This window comes from Arachis hypogaea, chromosome 3, assembly GCF_003086295.3.
Source record: "Arachis hypogaea cultivar Tifrunner chromosome 3, arahy.Tifrunner.gnm2.J5K5, whole genome shotgun sequence".
NCBI classification, from domain to species: domain Eukaryota; kingdom Viridiplantae; phylum Streptophyta; class Magnoliopsida; order Fabales; family Fabaceae; genus Arachis; species Arachis hypogaea.
In genome coordinates, this window is record NC_092038.1 from 41,882,867 (window position 1) to 41,900,906 (window position 18,040).

General features: G+C 33.0%; 1 protein-coding gene across 4 annotated transcripts; it reads left to right on the forward strand.

The window, feature by feature from the left end:
• The first annotated feature begins 11,851 nt into the window (after window positions 1-11,851).
• On the forward strand, window positions 11,852-17,727 carry LOC112790359 (putative transcription factor bHLH041). Of its 4 annotated transcripts, none has more exons than XM_072232886.1 (9): window positions 11,863-12,012; window positions 12,643-12,739; window positions 12,906-13,034; window positions 13,154-13,259; window positions 13,369-13,383; window positions 13,472-13,534; window positions 13,769-14,404; window positions 14,971-15,399; window positions 17,505-17,727. In XM_072232886.1, the coding sequence occupies exons 6-9, from the start codon at window positions 13,484-13,486 to the stop codon at window positions 17,586-17,588; spliced, it is 1,200 nt and encodes a 399-aa protein (XP_072088987.1). In that variant the 5' UTR covers window positions 11,863-12,012; window positions 12,643-12,739; window positions 12,906-13,034; window positions 13,154-13,259; window positions 13,369-13,383; window positions 13,472-13,483; the 3' UTR covers window positions 17,589-17,727. The 4 variants fall into 4 exon arrangements, with proteins under 4 accessions (XP_072088988.1, XP_072088987.1, XP_025688502.3 ...); XM_025832717.3 differs by having other exon boundaries at window positions 11,868-12,012; window positions 12,625-12,739; XM_072232887.1 differs by lacking the exon at window positions 12,643-12,739 and having other exon boundaries at window positions 11,852-12,012.
• Window positions 17,728-18,040: the final 313 nt, after the last annotated feature.

Here is an 18,040-nt window from a genome sequence, read left to right on the forward strand (position 1 = left end):
GCTTTCAGAGTGGACCATTTTAGATATATTCTATGATGGTTTATCTGAGCTTTCTAAGATGTCACTGGATCATTCTGTAGGTAGATCCATTCACCTAAAGAAAATTCCTGTAGAAGCTCAAGAACTCATTGACATGGTTGCAAATAACCAATTCATGTACACCTCTGAGAGAAATCCTGTGAGTAATGGGACGCCTCAAAGGAAGGGAGTTCTTGAAATTGATACTCTAAATGCCATATTGGCTCAGAACAAAATATTGACTCAGCAAGTCAACATGATTTCTCAGAGTCTGAATTGATGGCAAAATGCATCCAACAGTACTAAAGAGGCATCTTCTGAAGAAGAAGCTTATGATCCTGAGAACCCTGCAATGGCAGAGGTAAATTACATGGGTGAACCCTATGGAAACACCTATAATTCTTCATGGAGAAATCATCCAAATTTCCCATGGAAGGATCAACAAAAGCCTCAACAAGGCTTTAATAATGGTGGAAGAAACAGGCTTAATAATAGCAAGCCTTTTCCATCATCTTCTTAGCAACAGACAGAGAATTCTGAGCAGAGCCCCTCTAACTTAGCAAACATAATCTCTAATCTATCTAAGGACACTTAAAGTTTTATGAGTGAAACAAGGTCCTCCATTAGAAATTTGGAGGCACAAGTGGGTCAGCTGAGTAAGAAAATCACTGAAACTCCTCCTAGTACTCTCCCAAGCAATACAGAAGAGAATCCAAAAAGAGAGTGCAAGGCCATTGATATTATCAATATGGCCGAATCCAAAGAGGAAGGGGAGGACGTGAACCCCAATGAGGAAGACCTCATGGGACGTCCCCCAAACAGAAAGGAGTTCCCTATTGAGGACCTAAAGGAATCTGAGGCTCATATAGAGACCATAGAGATTCCATTAAACTTCCTTCTGCCATTCATGAGCTCTAAGAACTATTCTTCCTCTGAAAAAAATGAAGATGTAACTGAAGAGCAAGTTGCTCAATATCTAGGAGCCATCATGAAGCTGAATGCCAAGTTGTTTGGTAATGAGACTTGGGAAGATAAATCTCCATTGCTCATTAGTGAACTAAATACATGGGTTCAGCAAACTCTAATTCAAAAGAAACAAGATCCTGGTAAATTCTTAATATCCTATACCATATGCACCATGACCTTTGAGAAGGCTCTGTGTGACCTGGGGTCAGGTATAAATCTTATGCCACTCTCTGTAATGGAGAAGCTGGGGATCTTTGAGGTACAAGCTACAAGAATCTCATTAGAGATGGTAGACAAGTCAATAAAATAAGCTTATGGATTGGTAGAGGACGTGTTAGTGAAGGTTAAAGGCCTTTACATCCTTGCTGATTTCATAATCTTAGACACTGGGAAGGATGAGAATGAATCCATCATTCTTGGAAGACCTTTCCTAGCCACAGCAGGAGCTGTGATTGATGTTGACAGAGGAGAGCTAGTCCTTCAATTGAATGGGGACTACCTTATGTTTAAAGCTTAAGGATCTTTCTCTACAACCATGGAAAAGAGGCACGATAAGCTTCTCTCAATACAGAGTCAAACAAAGCCCCCACAATCAAACTCTAAGTTTGGTGTTGGGAGGCCACAACTAAACTCTAAGTTTGGTGTTGAGAAGCCCCTACATTCAAACTCTAAGTTTGGTGTTGGGAGGCCCTCATCATGCTCTGATGATCTGTGAAGCTCCATGAGAGCTCACTGTCAAGCTATTGACATTAAAGAAGCGCTTATTAGGAGGCAACCCAATTTTTATTTATCTATATTTCTATTGTTCTTTTATGTTTTATTAGGTTTATGATCATGTGGAGTCACAAAACAATTGCAAAAATTAAAAATAGAATAAAAAAACAGCAGAAGAAAAAGCACACCTTAGAGGAAGAGCTTACTGGCGTTTAAACACCAATAAGGAGTATCTGGCTGGCGTTTAACGCCAGAACAGAGCATGAAGCTGGTGTTGACGCCAGAAACAAGCAACAGTCTGGCGTTTAAATGCCAGGATTGCACCCTGAGGAAAGCTGGCGTTAAACGCCAGAAAAAAGCAGCAAAGTGGCGTTTAACGCCAGAAACAAGCATAGAGTTGGCGTTCAACGCCAGAAATAGGCAGCAGTCTGGCGTTAAACACTAGGATTGCATACAGAGGGCATTTTACACGCCTAAAGGATGCAAGGATGAGAAATCCTTGACACCTCAGTATCTGTGGACCCCACAGGATCCCCACCTACCTTCTCCCTCTCTCTCACACCTTTTCATAACACTTTTCCAAAAACATCATTCACCAATCACCTCAATCACTCTTCCCCATCACCTCTTCACCACTCACATCCATCCACTCTTTCCCATAAACCCCACCTACCTTCAAATTCAACATCTCTTTCCCACCCAAACCCACCCTAAATGACCGAACCCACACACCTCTCCCTCTCCTCCATATCTTCTTCTTCTTCTTCTATTCTTTTTTCTTTTGCTCGAGGGTAAGCAATATTCTAAGTTTGGTGTGGTAAAAGCATAGCTTTTTTTGTTTTTCCATAACCATTTATGGCACCTAAGGCCAGAGAAACCTCTAGAAAGAGGAAAGGGAAGACAAAAGCTTACACCTCTAAGTTATGGGAGATGGAGAGATTTATCTCAAGGGTCCATAACTCAGTAGTAGAGCATTTGACTGCACATCAAGAGAGCCCACTCATGGACCTCAACAAGAGCATGAGGAATTCCCTCATCAAGAAATTCCTGAGATACCTCAGGGGATACATTTTCCTCCACACAATTATTGGAAGCAACTAAGGATAGGAGCACCAAAATCACTAGGGATCAAGCAACAGAGGCAAGGAAGAGACATAGAGGAGCTCAAGGACACCATTGGTCCTTCAAGAATATGGTGCCACCATCACTAAGGTGGACTCATTCCTTAACTTCCTTGTTCTTATCTCTCTGTTTTTCAACTTTATGCTTTATGTTTGTCTATGTTTTGAGTCTCTACTACATGATCATTAGTATTTAGTAACTATGTCTCAATGCAATGAATAATTCCATGAATCCTTCACCTTTCTTAAATGAAAAATGTTTTTAATACAAAAGAACAAGAAGTACATGAGTTTCGAATTCATCCTTGAAATTAGTTTAATTATATTAATGTGGTGACAATACTTTTTGTTCTCTGAATGAATGCTTGAACAGTGCATATTTTTGACCTTGTTATTTATGAATGTTAAAATTGTTGGCTCTTGAAAGAATGATGAACAAGAGAAATGTTGTTGATCATCTGAAAAATCATAAAATTGATTCTTGAAGCAAGAAAAAGCAGTGAAGAACAAAGCTTGCGAAAAAAAAGAAGTGGCGACAAAAATTTAAAGAAAGAAAAAGCAAAAACAAGCAGAAAAAGCCAATAGCCCTTAAAACCAAAAGGCAAGGGTAAAAAGGATCCAAGGCTTTGAGCATCAATGGATAGGAGGGCCCAAGGAAATAAATCCAAGCCTAAGCGGCTAAATCAAGCTGTCCCTAACCATGTGCTTGTGGCATGCAGGTCCAAGTGAAAAGCTTGAGACTGAGTGGTTAAAGTCGTGATTCAAAGCAAAAAGATTGTGCTTAAGAGCTCTGGACACCTCTAACTGGGGACTTTAGCAAAGCTGAGTCACAATCTGAAAAGGTTCACCCAGTCATGTGTCTGTGGCATTTATGTATCCGGTGGTAATACTGGAAAACAAGGTGCTTAGGGCCACGGCCAAGACTCATAAAGTACCTGTGTTCAAGAATCAACATACTTAACTAGGAGAATCAATAACACTATCTGAACTCTGAGTTCCTATGGATGCCAATCATTCTAAACTTCAAGGGATAAAGTGAGATGTCAAAACTGTTCAGAAGCAAAAAGCTACAAGTCCCACTCATCTAATTAGAATTAATATTCATTGATATTTTGAGATTTATAGTATATTCTCTTCTTTTTATCCTATTTAATTTTTAGTTGCTTGAGGACAAGCAACAATTTAAGTTTGGTGTTGTGATGAGCGGATAATTTATACGCTTTTTGGCATTATTTTTAGGTAGTTTTTAGTAGGATCTAGCTACTTTTAGGGATGTTTTTATTATTTTTATGCAAAATTCACATTTCTGGACTTTACTATGAGTTTGTGTGTTTTTCTATGATTTCAGGTATTTTCTGGCTGAAATTGAGGGACCTGAGCAAAAATCTGATAGGATGCTGACAAAGGACTACTGATGTTGTTGGATTCTGACCTCCCTGCACTCGAAATTAATTTTCTGGAGCTACAAAACCTTAAATGGCGCGCTCTCAATTGCGTTGGAAGATAGACATCGAGAGCTTTCCAGAAATATATAATAGTTCATACTTTATTCGAGCTTAGATGACGCAAACTGGCGTTCAACGCCAGTTCCATGCTGCATTCTAGAGTAAAACGCCAGAAACACGTCACAGACCAGAGTTAAACACCAAAAACACGTTACAACTCAGCGTTTAACCCCAAGAGAAGCCTCTGCACATGTAAAGCTCAAGCTCAGCCTAAGCACACACCAAAGTGGGCCTCGGAAGTGGATTTCTGCACTAAGACTTATTTCAGTAAACCCTAGTAACTAGTTTAGTATAAATAGAACTTTTTACTATTGTAGTCTTGTCTTTTGATGGACCTTTAATCAATGTATGCGATTTTCGACCTTCATGGGGGCTGGCCATTTGGCCATGCCTGGACCATCACTTATGTATTTTCAACGGTGGAGTTTCTACACACCATAGATTAAGGTGTGGAGCTCTGCTGTTCCTCAAGTATTAATGCAATCACTATTATTCTTATATTCAATTCACCTTATTCTTATTCTAAAATATTCGCTGCACTTTAACATGATGAATGTGATGATCCATGACACTCATCATCATTCTCACCTATGAACGCGTGCCTGACAACCACTCTCGTTCTACATTTGATCGAGCGCATGTCTCTTAGCCTCCATTCCGAAAGATCGGAGTCTTCGTGGTTTAAGCTAGAATTATTGGCGGCCATTCCTAAGATCCGGAAAGTCTAAACCTTGTCTGTGGTATTCCGAGTAGGATCTGAGATGGGATGACTGTGACGAGCTTCAAACTCGCGAGTGTTGGGCGTAGTGAGAGACGCAAAAGAATCACTGGATTCTATTCCAACATGATCGAGAACTGACAGATGATTAGCCGTGCTGTGACAGAGCATTTGGACCATTTTCACTGAGAGGATGGGAAGTAGCCATTGACAATAGTGACGCCCTACATACAGCTTGCCATAGAAGGGAGTAAGAATGGTTGGATGAAAGCAGTAGGAAAGCAGAGATTCAGAAGGAACAAAGCATCTCCATACACTTGTCTGAAATTCCCACTAATGATTTACATAAGTATCTCTATCTCTATTTTATGCTTTATTCATCCTAATTTTCGAAAACCATTATAACCATTTGAATCCGCCTGACTGAGATTTACAAGATGACCATAGCTTGCTTCATACCAATAATCTCCGTGGGATCGACCCTTACTCACGTAAGGTATTACTTGGACGACCCAGTGCACTTGCTAGTTAGTTGTGCGAAGTTGTGACAAAGTGTGATTCACGTTTGAGAGCTCCAAGTCTTTGGCGCCATTGTTGATGATCACAATTTCGTGCACCAGCGATGATTGTCAGTAGTCACATACTGATGGTGTTCTTAACCATATCGATACATATGCATGTATAGTATGTAGTGAAAAGCCATATCTGAGATTTGTTCCCAAGTAATGTCAGGTTGTGGGATGCAAATCGATACATGAGCTCATTGCCTATGCTAGGACTAGACATGCATCATATTTGGTTGCGCATATTTCTGTGAATGTGTGTATGCTTTTGGTTGATTGTTTTTTCTATTCTTTGTTTGTTGAAGTTGTATCTGTTCTATTGCTTGTTTGCTGTATAGTAAAGAATAAAATGAACTTAACTGCTACCCCGACCCTACTAAGGACTCCCCAATTCTTACTCCCTCTTTTCACCCTATAGGTAGAGATGGGCAAACCTTTCCATGATCTACCAAAAGTTTCTTCTTACGAGGACCCTAATCTCATACACGTTTATATACTCCATGAGCCATCAGAGAGAAGGACCAAGAGAAGGACCATATGGTTGTTTTTGTATTGGCAACATCCTATGTAGCCACATTTGAAGACCTAGAGTGTCTTTCCCTCACTTTTGTGACCTTAGAGGGGACTAGGCTTATAAAGAGAATTAGACTAGCTTGGTTCCAGTTTAGAAATTTTTTAGATACGCCAGGACTTGGGATGTCATATGCGCACACGCGCGCGTGCACACACACACAAAAATATTATCTAACTATCCTAGGAATGTTTCCAACTGGATTCGTATGAGGTTGACGACGTTTGACTGTAAGCTTAGTTCTTTGTACATATTTGATATAAAAATGACCATGTTACTATTATTAATACTTGCTTTATTTGCTAGTCTTTTATAATTCTGCTGCATATGTATTTGAATTAATGACTTAACATTTTCAAAAAAGAAAAAAATTACCCATAAATCGACAATATATTAACTACGATCAGGCTCATATTTATTAAATAATAGATAATAATTAGAAAGACAAGTCTAGCACTCAATTTTTGGTATCTAGACACACTAAAAATTGGACTTTTATAATTTGGTATCAAAGCAGTTTGTTCCTGTTAGAGCCTGGAGAATGGACTGAATCATGCATCACTGCATACTCTGTTATGTGTCTCATGTTGTTAAGGTATCCTTGAGATACATTTGGCATGAATTTCTATGAGCGCTTATTTTAGGAATGTTCGTGCTTAACTTGAGATATTAAGACTAATCACTTTAATGTTGATTGTTTAGTACAGATAAGACATCAATAGCTGCGAATAGGCATAGTAATCGGGTGAGGACTTTTAAATGACGAATTGGTACAGGGTGCAACTATCTTCATAACAGTTATGTCTTCCATGGCTATCGCTATGTGGGATCCGGTTGCTACGAGAAACAGACTGTTCTCTTTGTCAAGATGGCCTAAAGAAAATAGAACGCTTGCAGATGGATCCTTTCTGAACTTTCATCCTTAGCATTGTTTATATTCCTCTTCAAGCATCTTGTACCGTTTGATCTTGAGCTAGATTTGGGGTAATAATCAATCTTTAATTCATCAAAAACATTATCATTGACTTTGTTTGTCTATAATTGTGAACCTTGTGTTTCTTTGATTGAGTTGGAACTTGTTTTAATCTAACATATAATCTTTTTTTCTATTGTTGCTGTCAAAGTTCTTTGCCTCATATTTCTTTCTTAAGGTACGATTTAATTATGTTTCTGATACACTTCACTGTATCTATATATCATTATTTAATTAGAATTCTATTCAGCCTTCTGAACTCTTGTAAACAATGTCTGTGTTGTTCATCCTTTTCTTTCTGAATTTTGACTTCTTTTGCTTGAGTTTGAGTTTGTTTGGTGTCATATGTGATACCCTATTTTCCTCGGATATAGTTTGTGAACGCAGAAGGTGAGATCGGCTTATGTGTGATATCACAAGAAATCGCAAAAATTGTAGATGTGATGGGAAGGCTTTGCGAGATGGTTATAGATTAAGGAAGTGGTCATGTTTCATTGAAAACTCTAAACGTACACCGAGTTATTTGTCAAACCCCGAGTCTCATACTTCTGAAGTTTAATTTGCATTTAACCTATCCTATCTCTGGTTTTGTTCTTCATTCTACGGATTAGTTATTATTAGAAAATAACTCTAATCTAACTTGAATTCTTTTGAATCTTGAAAAAGCTATATTATTAGAATTACAACTTGAAACCTTTTCTCACAAATCATTAATTATTTAGACTTAATGTGGTACGTGACATATAACTGCATCATTTTTTGGGTTCTTAGGGTTTGTGTGGTTTATAAATAAGAAATTGGATTTAACCCTCTAATACAATTGGTTTATCAAGGAATTGACGGTTGGTTGAATTAGAGGAGATTGAATTACCTAGAAATAGGAATGCAATCACTTGGGGTTTGCCATAAAATTAATATTTGCACGATCAAGATAGTTGACATTGAACATTAATTCGGACATTTAAATATCTCCAAAGCCTTAACTCTATTCTCATACCGTTTCTCAACGATTCATTATTTGTTTTCCTTAATTTATTGCCTTTTATGTTATTCAATCTTCACAACTCTCATTTCAATTTGTCTAACTAGAACAACTAATCAACCATTGCTTGCTTAGTCCGTTAATCCTCGTGAGATCGATACTCACTTACCTAAGTTTATTACTTGGTATGACTCGGTGCACTTGTTGGTAAGTTGTGGTTAGAAATTCTGCACCAAGTTTAATCTAAAATTGCATATGAAAATTGCTCATTTCTTTGTTTAATCTAAAATTGAATCCATGATAAAAAAGAGTCAAATAACAAAGAAGACACCATAATTCTCAATGGCTCAATTATGGATCACTCTAATGTCACTTGTTGAAAATTCTAAGATTTTCTTAATCCTAAGACCATCCATATTAAATTATTAAGAAAAAAAATACTAGAGAGCGAAAGTGTATCTGAATTTGTAAATATAATTGAAAGAATTTAGTTATTTGATCTTTTTCAACCAAAGCCTTCTGTATCCCTGATAAGGGTGAATCACAACTCCTCTAATGAAAAAAAAAGCTACGGAAGTGGCTCTGATGTGTTGGGACCAAAACCCTGAAGTCATTATTTATATTTAAATGTGTCACTCATTAAACCCTGAAATCCAAATAAAATAGTATCTTTAATTTTATTTTTATTTAACTCTAAATAAAAAATAATAATAATTTATTCAATTCAATATTTATAATAATAAATAAGATCCCTATTTACTAAGTTATTTAATATAAAATAACTTAATTTATAATTATAATTAATATATATTATCTATAAATAAATTAAAAAATAATAATTTCAAGTAGGGAGTTACTATAATAATACTACTTGGTTCATGTACGAACAAGTAGCACTAGCATATGACAAACTATACCACAGCGAGCTATCAAAGGAAAGATTTACAAATCGTTATTTCGTTTAATTTTTTCTTTAAAAAAGTTAGGTATCCAATAAGTTAATCGCGATTTGGTGGTAATCCACACTAAATTACAAAATTGGAGTCACGTTTCACACTAGTAAAAGTAGTTAATAAAAATAGTTGATACATTTGCTTCGTATGAATGTTAATTTTAATTTCTTGCACACATCATCCTTTTGGTCTACAGGTCATTATAATTATTGAATTCAATTGGAGACCTTTTTTTTTTTTTTGGTCGGTGGATTGGACAACCCCCAATCCTAGGTACTCCAATGGATTGGACAACCCCCAATCCTAAGTACACAACACACCCACACACTACTCACATATTTATCACATTTTTTCCTCAATTGCATCCTCTAGGGTTTGAACCCTAGACCTTGAGGTGGGGAGAGGGGAGAAATGCCACTAGAGCCAAGGCTCATTGGCAATTCAATTGGAGACCTAAGACATTGTTTCAGTGATAAAGTAGGCCCATATATAGTTATATATAGAAATCTAAATCTAAAATAGGCCCATAGTATTTCAATATATACACCTACGTCAACATATCCATACCCGTCTCGTCTGGCTCCTAATCTATTATGGCCTATGATCCCTTCACAAGAGAGATGCATCCACATTTTTATAAGGTATATTTTATTCTGGTCTCCAATCGAGATCGGACCTTATATTTCACTCCCTAATGAACCCAACATCCTCATTGACAAATTAATTTAAATATTGACTTTGATACCATCTTTGATAACATCTGCAACAAGCTAGTCCACTCACTTATAGATATTGTCTGTTTGGCACTCCAAATCTTATAATTTTATTTTTGATGGAGGAATGCAAAGTAAATAATAGCAGCCCATTAAGCAAGCAAGACAGATAATGTAATAACAAGCAAAATCAAATTAGGCATATATGAAAAGAAAGTATTAAAAAGCAGTCCATGACAAAAGCATTCCATATAGCAAGCAAATAAGAGCATAACGTGGCCGAGGCATTGTTCCAATGGCCAATATGTTGGCCTCACAGAAGCCACATCTCAGGTTCGAATCCCAGCCATAGCTGGGTAGTGATAGAACCTTTAGTGTGTGTGAGTGGGTGGGTGTGTTGTGTAACCTAGGATTGGGGGTTGTCCAATCCATCGACCAAAAAAAATAAGAGCATAACCAACAAGGAAAGAAGATAAGAATGAGCTCAAGAATATGGTTGATTATGTGCAGTACATGAAGAAGAAAATAACAAAAACAAGGTCGCACGCTTGACAGAATCAAATTGGTGCAAGGACAAGAAGAAATCACAAAACAAAAAAAAAATCTCCTACATTACTTTATTCTGCGTGCTGATCTTAACAACAAAAGTGTTTAAAGTTATCGATTTTATAAAGGATTTCAACTTTCTTCCCAAACGCAACTAAAATCTTCATGATGAACTTAAGATTGGCAAAGAAAAAATAAACTAGAAGAAGTCTTGACTATGATTATAGTTTTGATAAATTGGACTCTCAATAAGAGTGATTGTTGATGATTATGATGAAAAAGAAAAAAAAATCTAGAAGTTCTAATTTCATATCCTGATCTGACTAATGGAGCAAGTTATAATATAGAATTGATAGTCCTTCTAAAAGTTCTTTGGCAATTCTTTATTATCTTGATATAAAGATAATGATAAATTTAAAGAACTTTTCTCAAAAGACCTCTTCTTTTCACGCCTAATAAAAAGCTAATAAAATTCGTGAAAATTTTACCATAGATGAATATATAATACGATGATAACCAGAACCTTAAATAAATTTATTGTTTAGACTTCACTCCTTTTTTATTAGTAGTTTGATTATTTTATTTGTTATTTGAAATTATTTTAATGTCGTATGAACTTGTAAATTGTGAATATATATTTTGATTTGTGAGTTAGACTGTGAATTTGTATTAAATTATGAATTTATATTAATTTATAAGTTGTGACTTATGACTTTTGACTGGTTATAATTTATATAAGTCATGGATAATTTGATTTTATTTGAGATTTATTTTATTATTTTTAAAACTAATATTTGTTATTAGATTTTTTGTATTTTTTATATTTTACTAGTAACCTCTAGTCAGGTTACGTTTACGATTCAACGAATTATGATTTTAAACTAATTTTTTAAATCAGAATAAAAACTATGAATTTACTATCTTAATAGTCAGAATTAAATTAGATAATATAAAATAATATATTTTTGTATAAATTATTTTTATTTTAATAAACGAGTTATAGTTCAAATAGCATAATTTTTTCATACTTACTTAAGAGATGTGGGTTTGAGATTTCTTATCTTTAAAAAAATAATTTTCTTTTTAATAATTTTAAACTGAGAATTTAGTAAAGAAAAAAATTTTCGATTCACTACATTGACCGATTAATTCGCATTAAGTTAACCCAGAATCCCAGATAAATCTCATACATATACCACTGTAATAGTGTTAACTACACACAAAATAATTAGAGGAGACCCTAAAAATAAAAGAATAAAATGCTCGGAAAAAAGTAAGCATGCAAATACTAAAAATTGTAGAGCTGGACTGCTCGAGTGTAAATTATAAAAAGAGAAAAGGTGTGAATTGGAAAGAAACATATAGCGAGCCTTCCAGGCTTGACTATTTTCAAAGGTTTCAAGCATTGGACTTTTGACTCAATACTTTTCCAACCTTCCCTTTCATTCCCTCTTCTCCTCTCATTTGGCTGCTTCTACTTTTCTTTTATTTCTCACCCTCCCATATATATTCTCTATCTCTCTCTGTCACACACTCTCTCTCAACATCCTTCTCATAATTCATGTCTTCTTTGCTACTACTACTTTTCAAGAACATATAACTTGGCAGGAACATACAAGATCCAACACAATAATAATTTCCCTGCTCCCTCAATCCCCCCTATATGCAGGTGGGGCTACTCTTTTTCTTTTTTCTTTTTTCACTTTTCTGAGTTATTCTTCATGTCATATATGTATTATGATTATTATTATTATTATTATTATTATTATTATTATTATTATTATTATTATTATTATTATTATATTTTATTTCAACTGTTTATATACCCCTTGAAATTTTCCTCCCACAGTATTGGTAGCTAGAGATAGTGATCATCGCCCACTTCAATATACTTTTCAAATCACTTTCTCTGTTAATTATTTGATCTCTTCTTACATATTTCTCCTTTCATTCACACACAAGAGACTAACAGATAAATTAAATTACCTTAATTAATTGCCTTGCGTTGAGTTTTTCACCATAGGCCATATATAGTAATAATTAGTAACCAAAACATGTATTTTCATCATGACCTATTCATATATATGATTGTCTCCTTAATTAATTAGTCAGCAGAAACTTCCTTCATCAACTACTCTTCCACCAACACCATGATCAAGTTCATTTCCTTTTACTCTTTCTTTTAACTTTACTTGTTTAGTTTGAGACAAAAAAAACACATAATCATAATAACAATGCAAATGAGTCACTAGCATTGAAGTTTGTGTCCCAATGATGGAAGGTGTGTTCTTCCTGCCAGAAGTCGCCAGAACCGGTTATCTTCGCTCTATAGTGCAGTCTGTTGGCTGCGCCTACATTTGTCTCTGGTCCTTTGATCCCACTTCTTCTCCTAATAAGTATATACTATATACTATTAGTTAATTCCATTACTATATATATATATATATATATATATATATATATATATATATACTTCTACTTCTACTGGGGAAATAATATAATTAATTAAATCAAATGAAATTCTGATTTGACTTGGTGTGGTTTCTTAATTTGCATATATAGTCGGTTGTTCTTCTTGGATGGTTTCTACAATAACGTCAGAAACAACCAACAAGCAAGCTCTTCATTGGGGAGTGTGGCGCAACAACTCTTTAATCAGTTCAGGACTTTAAGATTTGATGCAAATGATGAGTAAGCAAGCCTTGCTTATATATTTATATTTTAATGCAATTTGAGCATGCTTCTTTTTGTATATAATATTTAAATTCTCTTCTTGTATTTAATATTATTTATTATTGTTGAATGTTCAGCCGTATTCCTGGACTAGCTTTTAGGAACAACCGTCCGTACGTAGAGGTGCAGCAACCGGAACTTCTCAGACTCGCATGGACTCAAATACAAAAACAATTCTTTCAGGTACGTATTAATTACCGCATAAACAAAGTAGTAATAATAGTGATGGTGAGGACATTCATTTTTTATCATGTATGTTGACATACGAACTTGTGTTTTTATGTTTTTGCAGGAAGCAAGGATTAAGGTTTGTTTTCTTTCCAAGAGAAACTTGAAATTCTTTTTGTTATTAAACAATCCATTAATCCATTGTTATCATCTTCATCACTTCTCAGACTGCTGTATTCATGGGGTGCAACAAAGGGGAAATTGAGCTTGGTTTCTTAAATTTGTCTCAGGTAATTAAGCACCCCAATTATATATTTACATATTATCAATGTAAGAAGAATGTCAAGTATTATCAAAATTTATTATTTTTTGTTATTAGTTAGTTATTAATGTTTAAAAATATAAAATATAATATAATATATTATTAGATTACTAGACTAAAAGAATTGAGTTAATGAGATGATATTTTTGTTCATATACTGAACCGAATTATTGAATGTTAATTAATTATTGTTGCTTCACAGGCTGAAATTCAAACAGCACTTAGCAGTTTGTTCCAGGAAGATTTCTCTTCTGGTCGGCAAATAATGGATCATCAGAATAATCCACCCTCATCATCTTCATCTTCTTTGAGATCATTATCCACAACAGCTGGCAGCCCTGAATACTCCTCACTCCTATTCAACATTCCTCCGGCCGGAGCTACCGCGGGAGCAATAGTACCTAACACAATGTCTCCTTTGTCATCTAACACACAATCAGCATTGCTAACTAATTACGTATTCCCGAGTCATCACCAGGAGATCGAAAACGAGACACTAATGAGAGTGTTCCTGAACGCTATATCACCACAACAGCATCAAAACTTGCCTTATAACATCACTGTGGTGCACCCTGAGAGTAGCGCTTTCAAGAGGTACAGGACGGAACCGGAACCGGGACCGGAACGGGCGCCGGAGAGTTTGCGGAGTAGGCAAAGCCTTATGAAGAGATCGTTAGCGTTCTTTAGGAGCATCAATGCTATGAGAATAAGGGAACGGATTCAAGCCACTCGCCCCTCTAGCACACAGCTTCATCATATGATAGCTGAGAGAAGAAGGCGCGAGAAGCTCAACGATAATTTTCAGGCTCTTAGAGCATTGCTTCCTCCCGGAACTAAGGTACCTACACAAAATTATTTGTTGGAATTTCTGTCATGATAATACATTTTTCAAAATTTTAAATTCATAGGACAAAGTTACATAGCTAAATCTCTAGCATATTTTATACAAGAGCTTTTTTTAAGATTTGCCTGAACTTTTTCTTTTCATTTTTATGATTTAACTTACGTTAAAAGATTTTTCTTTTAATATTAATATTAATATAACTTTAATATTTTTTTGCCATATAAGTTTTAACATGATGTCATGATATTAATTTTTTTTAAAATTTAAACAATTAAATAGAAGCTTATAGATTATTATACAAAAATATTATTTGTATACTAAAATAAATCATCATATATATAATATTTAATTTATTTTCAATAGATATTTTAGTGACGAATATTATTGATTAATTTTAGTGTATACTTAATATGTTGGTGATTATATTTTTAACCATTTCAATTGTGAATAATTGAAATTAATTAATAATTTGGAAGGGAAGAAAATATAATTAAAGCTTTATGTCTGTTATTCTAGCTTAATAATGTTGACTTTGTTATTGTTTAATTTGATTTGTTTAGAAAGACAAAGCGTCTATACTAACAACTGCAAAGGAGACACTGAGTTCATTGATGGCGGAAATTGAAAAGCTGAGGATAAGAAATCACGAGTTAGAATCACGTTTGCCTGAAAGCAGCAAAGAATCAAGCGCTGCCGATCAAGAAATTAGCAAAACTATGTTATTGGTGCCACCAAACGAGAGATTTCATGTTCAAATTTCAGATGTGCCACAATCATCATCATCATCATCGTCAGAAGAGAGAAGGGTGGATTTGCATGTCGCTTTGAGGGGGCAAATTTCTCAGATTGATGCGGTGATTCGGTTATTGGAGTTCTTGAAACTGGCTCAGAATGTGAGCTTGATTACCATGAGAACAAATACCAATAATGTTGGTCAAGGGAATAATAATTATATTAATCAACTAACATTCAGATTAAGGATTCTTGAGGTATGTTACTTATCATTCATCAAAATGCATGTGCTTATAGTAACTTGTTAGACAAATTCTGCTTTTGTTTAGGATTTTATTGCTCTTTCTTGAATTAATTCTGGTTTTGCTGTTGCTGTTATGCAAAAGTTATAGAAATATATATGAGCATTAGTTAATTATGATAAACTAACCTAGCTATTTCTTATAAGGCATGTATATAGGTTCCCACTTCCTGCATAGATTAACTAATTTAACTTGAATAAAATTGTGGTTCAAGCTAATTAAGTACATAGAATTCAAGATTTCAAAGTTGGTTAAACATTTTAGAAAAAGTTCTGATTGATTAGAATTAGTAAACTATATACATGCCTAGGTGTACGTGGACTGGAAATTATAAATAATTTCTAAGAATTTTAAGATGAGAATTTAAAATTTGAAAAATTATTTTTAATAAATTTGATTTCTAATAAAATTAAAATATCATCATTTTAATTTTTACATTTTTTTTGATATATTTAATTCTCATGAGAATAAAATCTTTATAATAAAATAATACTTAAACCACACACTCTTAGATTAGCCACATCATGAAACCTAATTATAAAATAATAAGTATTAAATGTGTTTTCTAGAAATAATTTTAATATTTTATTTGATTTTATTTTGTTCTTAATGTTTTTTATTTATGTCAAAATTATTTTTGATATTTATTTCATTTAAAATATTAAAGACAAAATTAAAAATATTTAGAGATAATTTAAAAAAATAAAAAATATTAGAAATAAAATTAAATATTAAAAATATTTTTTTATAAAAGAAATTGAGAACATTAGAAATAAAATGCATACTTTACGCAAATAATAATAAGAGAAAGACTCAAAGTTGGTTAAAATTTGTTTAAAATTTTTTAATTAGTTTGCTTCATTAAATACTAAGGAGATTATTTAAATGATGATATTGCATATCTTGCCATATAGTATTTTAACTTGTCATGTCATCAACATTTAATTTGTGATGTCAGTATTTAATGAAATAAATTAACGATATGACAACTTTTAAAATTTTACTAAATTCTAAATTAGTTAAAAGAAAATATTTAAAGGAACAAAAAAATATTCAAAAAGATAAAAAGCTTTCCTGTATAAACATAATGGTTTGAATTTTAAAACATTATGTAGTAATTGTTGTATATAAATTAAATTTTAATTATTTAGAGATTTCAAACAAAATATCGACTAATTAACATATATTATTATGTAACCAAAAAGATAAATATTATTATTATTAATGAAAATTAATTATATATTCAAATAGTGCAATGTTTTATATAGTTAATACTTAAAAGCAAGTTGCTCTAATAATAATAATAATAATAATAATAATAATAATAATAATAATAATAATAATAATAATAATGGAAAAGAAAAAGAAGAATAAGGAAGGAGCCTAGCAAATGCAATTTTCATTTGTCACTAGCAAGGTGGTTTGTGCTGATTATTTTGTCACCTTCCACGTTGATCCAAACTACATTTTCAATTCAAAAAGAGGATTCTATTTTGACAGCCATCAAACAAGAATCACCACTGATACATATAATAATCCATCACTTCTGTTTTCTACATATACGTTATGTTTTTCAAATAATTTTTTTTCATCAAATCTAACTTTGTTTTGACTAATCAACATGTCTCATCATTTTCCTCTTTGAAAAATTATGACTCATACATGCAGCCATAGCCACCGATAAAAAATAAATGAATATTTCTTTCCATTCATTTATACCAATTAAAGAACTCATTTCTAAGATATTTTTGTTTTATATTTAATTTATTTATATATAGTAAATATTTTATTTTGAATTATGTTTAAATTTATAAAAATACAAAAAACATAAGTAAAAAGAAGACAGATAAATATTTTATTAACGTACTAGAATAGAAAATATATATTAAATCAATATTTAGAAAAATGACAATTAGTATAAAAGAAATAGAAAAAAAATTGTCAACTGAAAAGTCAAAAGACTATCCGAAAAGACAAAAGATATAATTTTCATAGAAAAAAGTGAAACTCTTGTTGTGTTGTGGAGAAGAATAATCAGCTCTAATATTATTTTGATGCAGGGAAGTGAATGGGATGTTTCTGCCTTCCAGGAAGCAGTGAAAAGAGTTGTAGGTGATTTGGCACAGTTCCAAGTTGACCATTAGAGCCTACAATAATAACCCTCACTTACATCAATACCATAATTCATGGATTATGATGCTCACTTCTAGCCACAAGTTTTGTGTAATATATGTTTTAGTTTCATAATTAATTGGTTTCATTGACTAATAATTTGACTTTTACGCTTACTTTTCTAATTCGGTTCATATTTATATTCTATAAAAAAAAATAAATACTATAATATTATTAGATGGATTATACATGTCACATGATGTGGCTAATTTTTTAGATATAAATTTTTTTTGGTGCATTTAATTATTAAATTTTATGATATAAATTTTAAAAAATATCATAAAATCTAATCATTGTGTATTATACCAAAATTTTATCAATATATAAAAAAATAAACGACATGATGTATCATATTTATCAAAATAATTACTACATGCACAATATAATCTTAAGATTTAATATTCAATATAATTAGCAAAGTAAT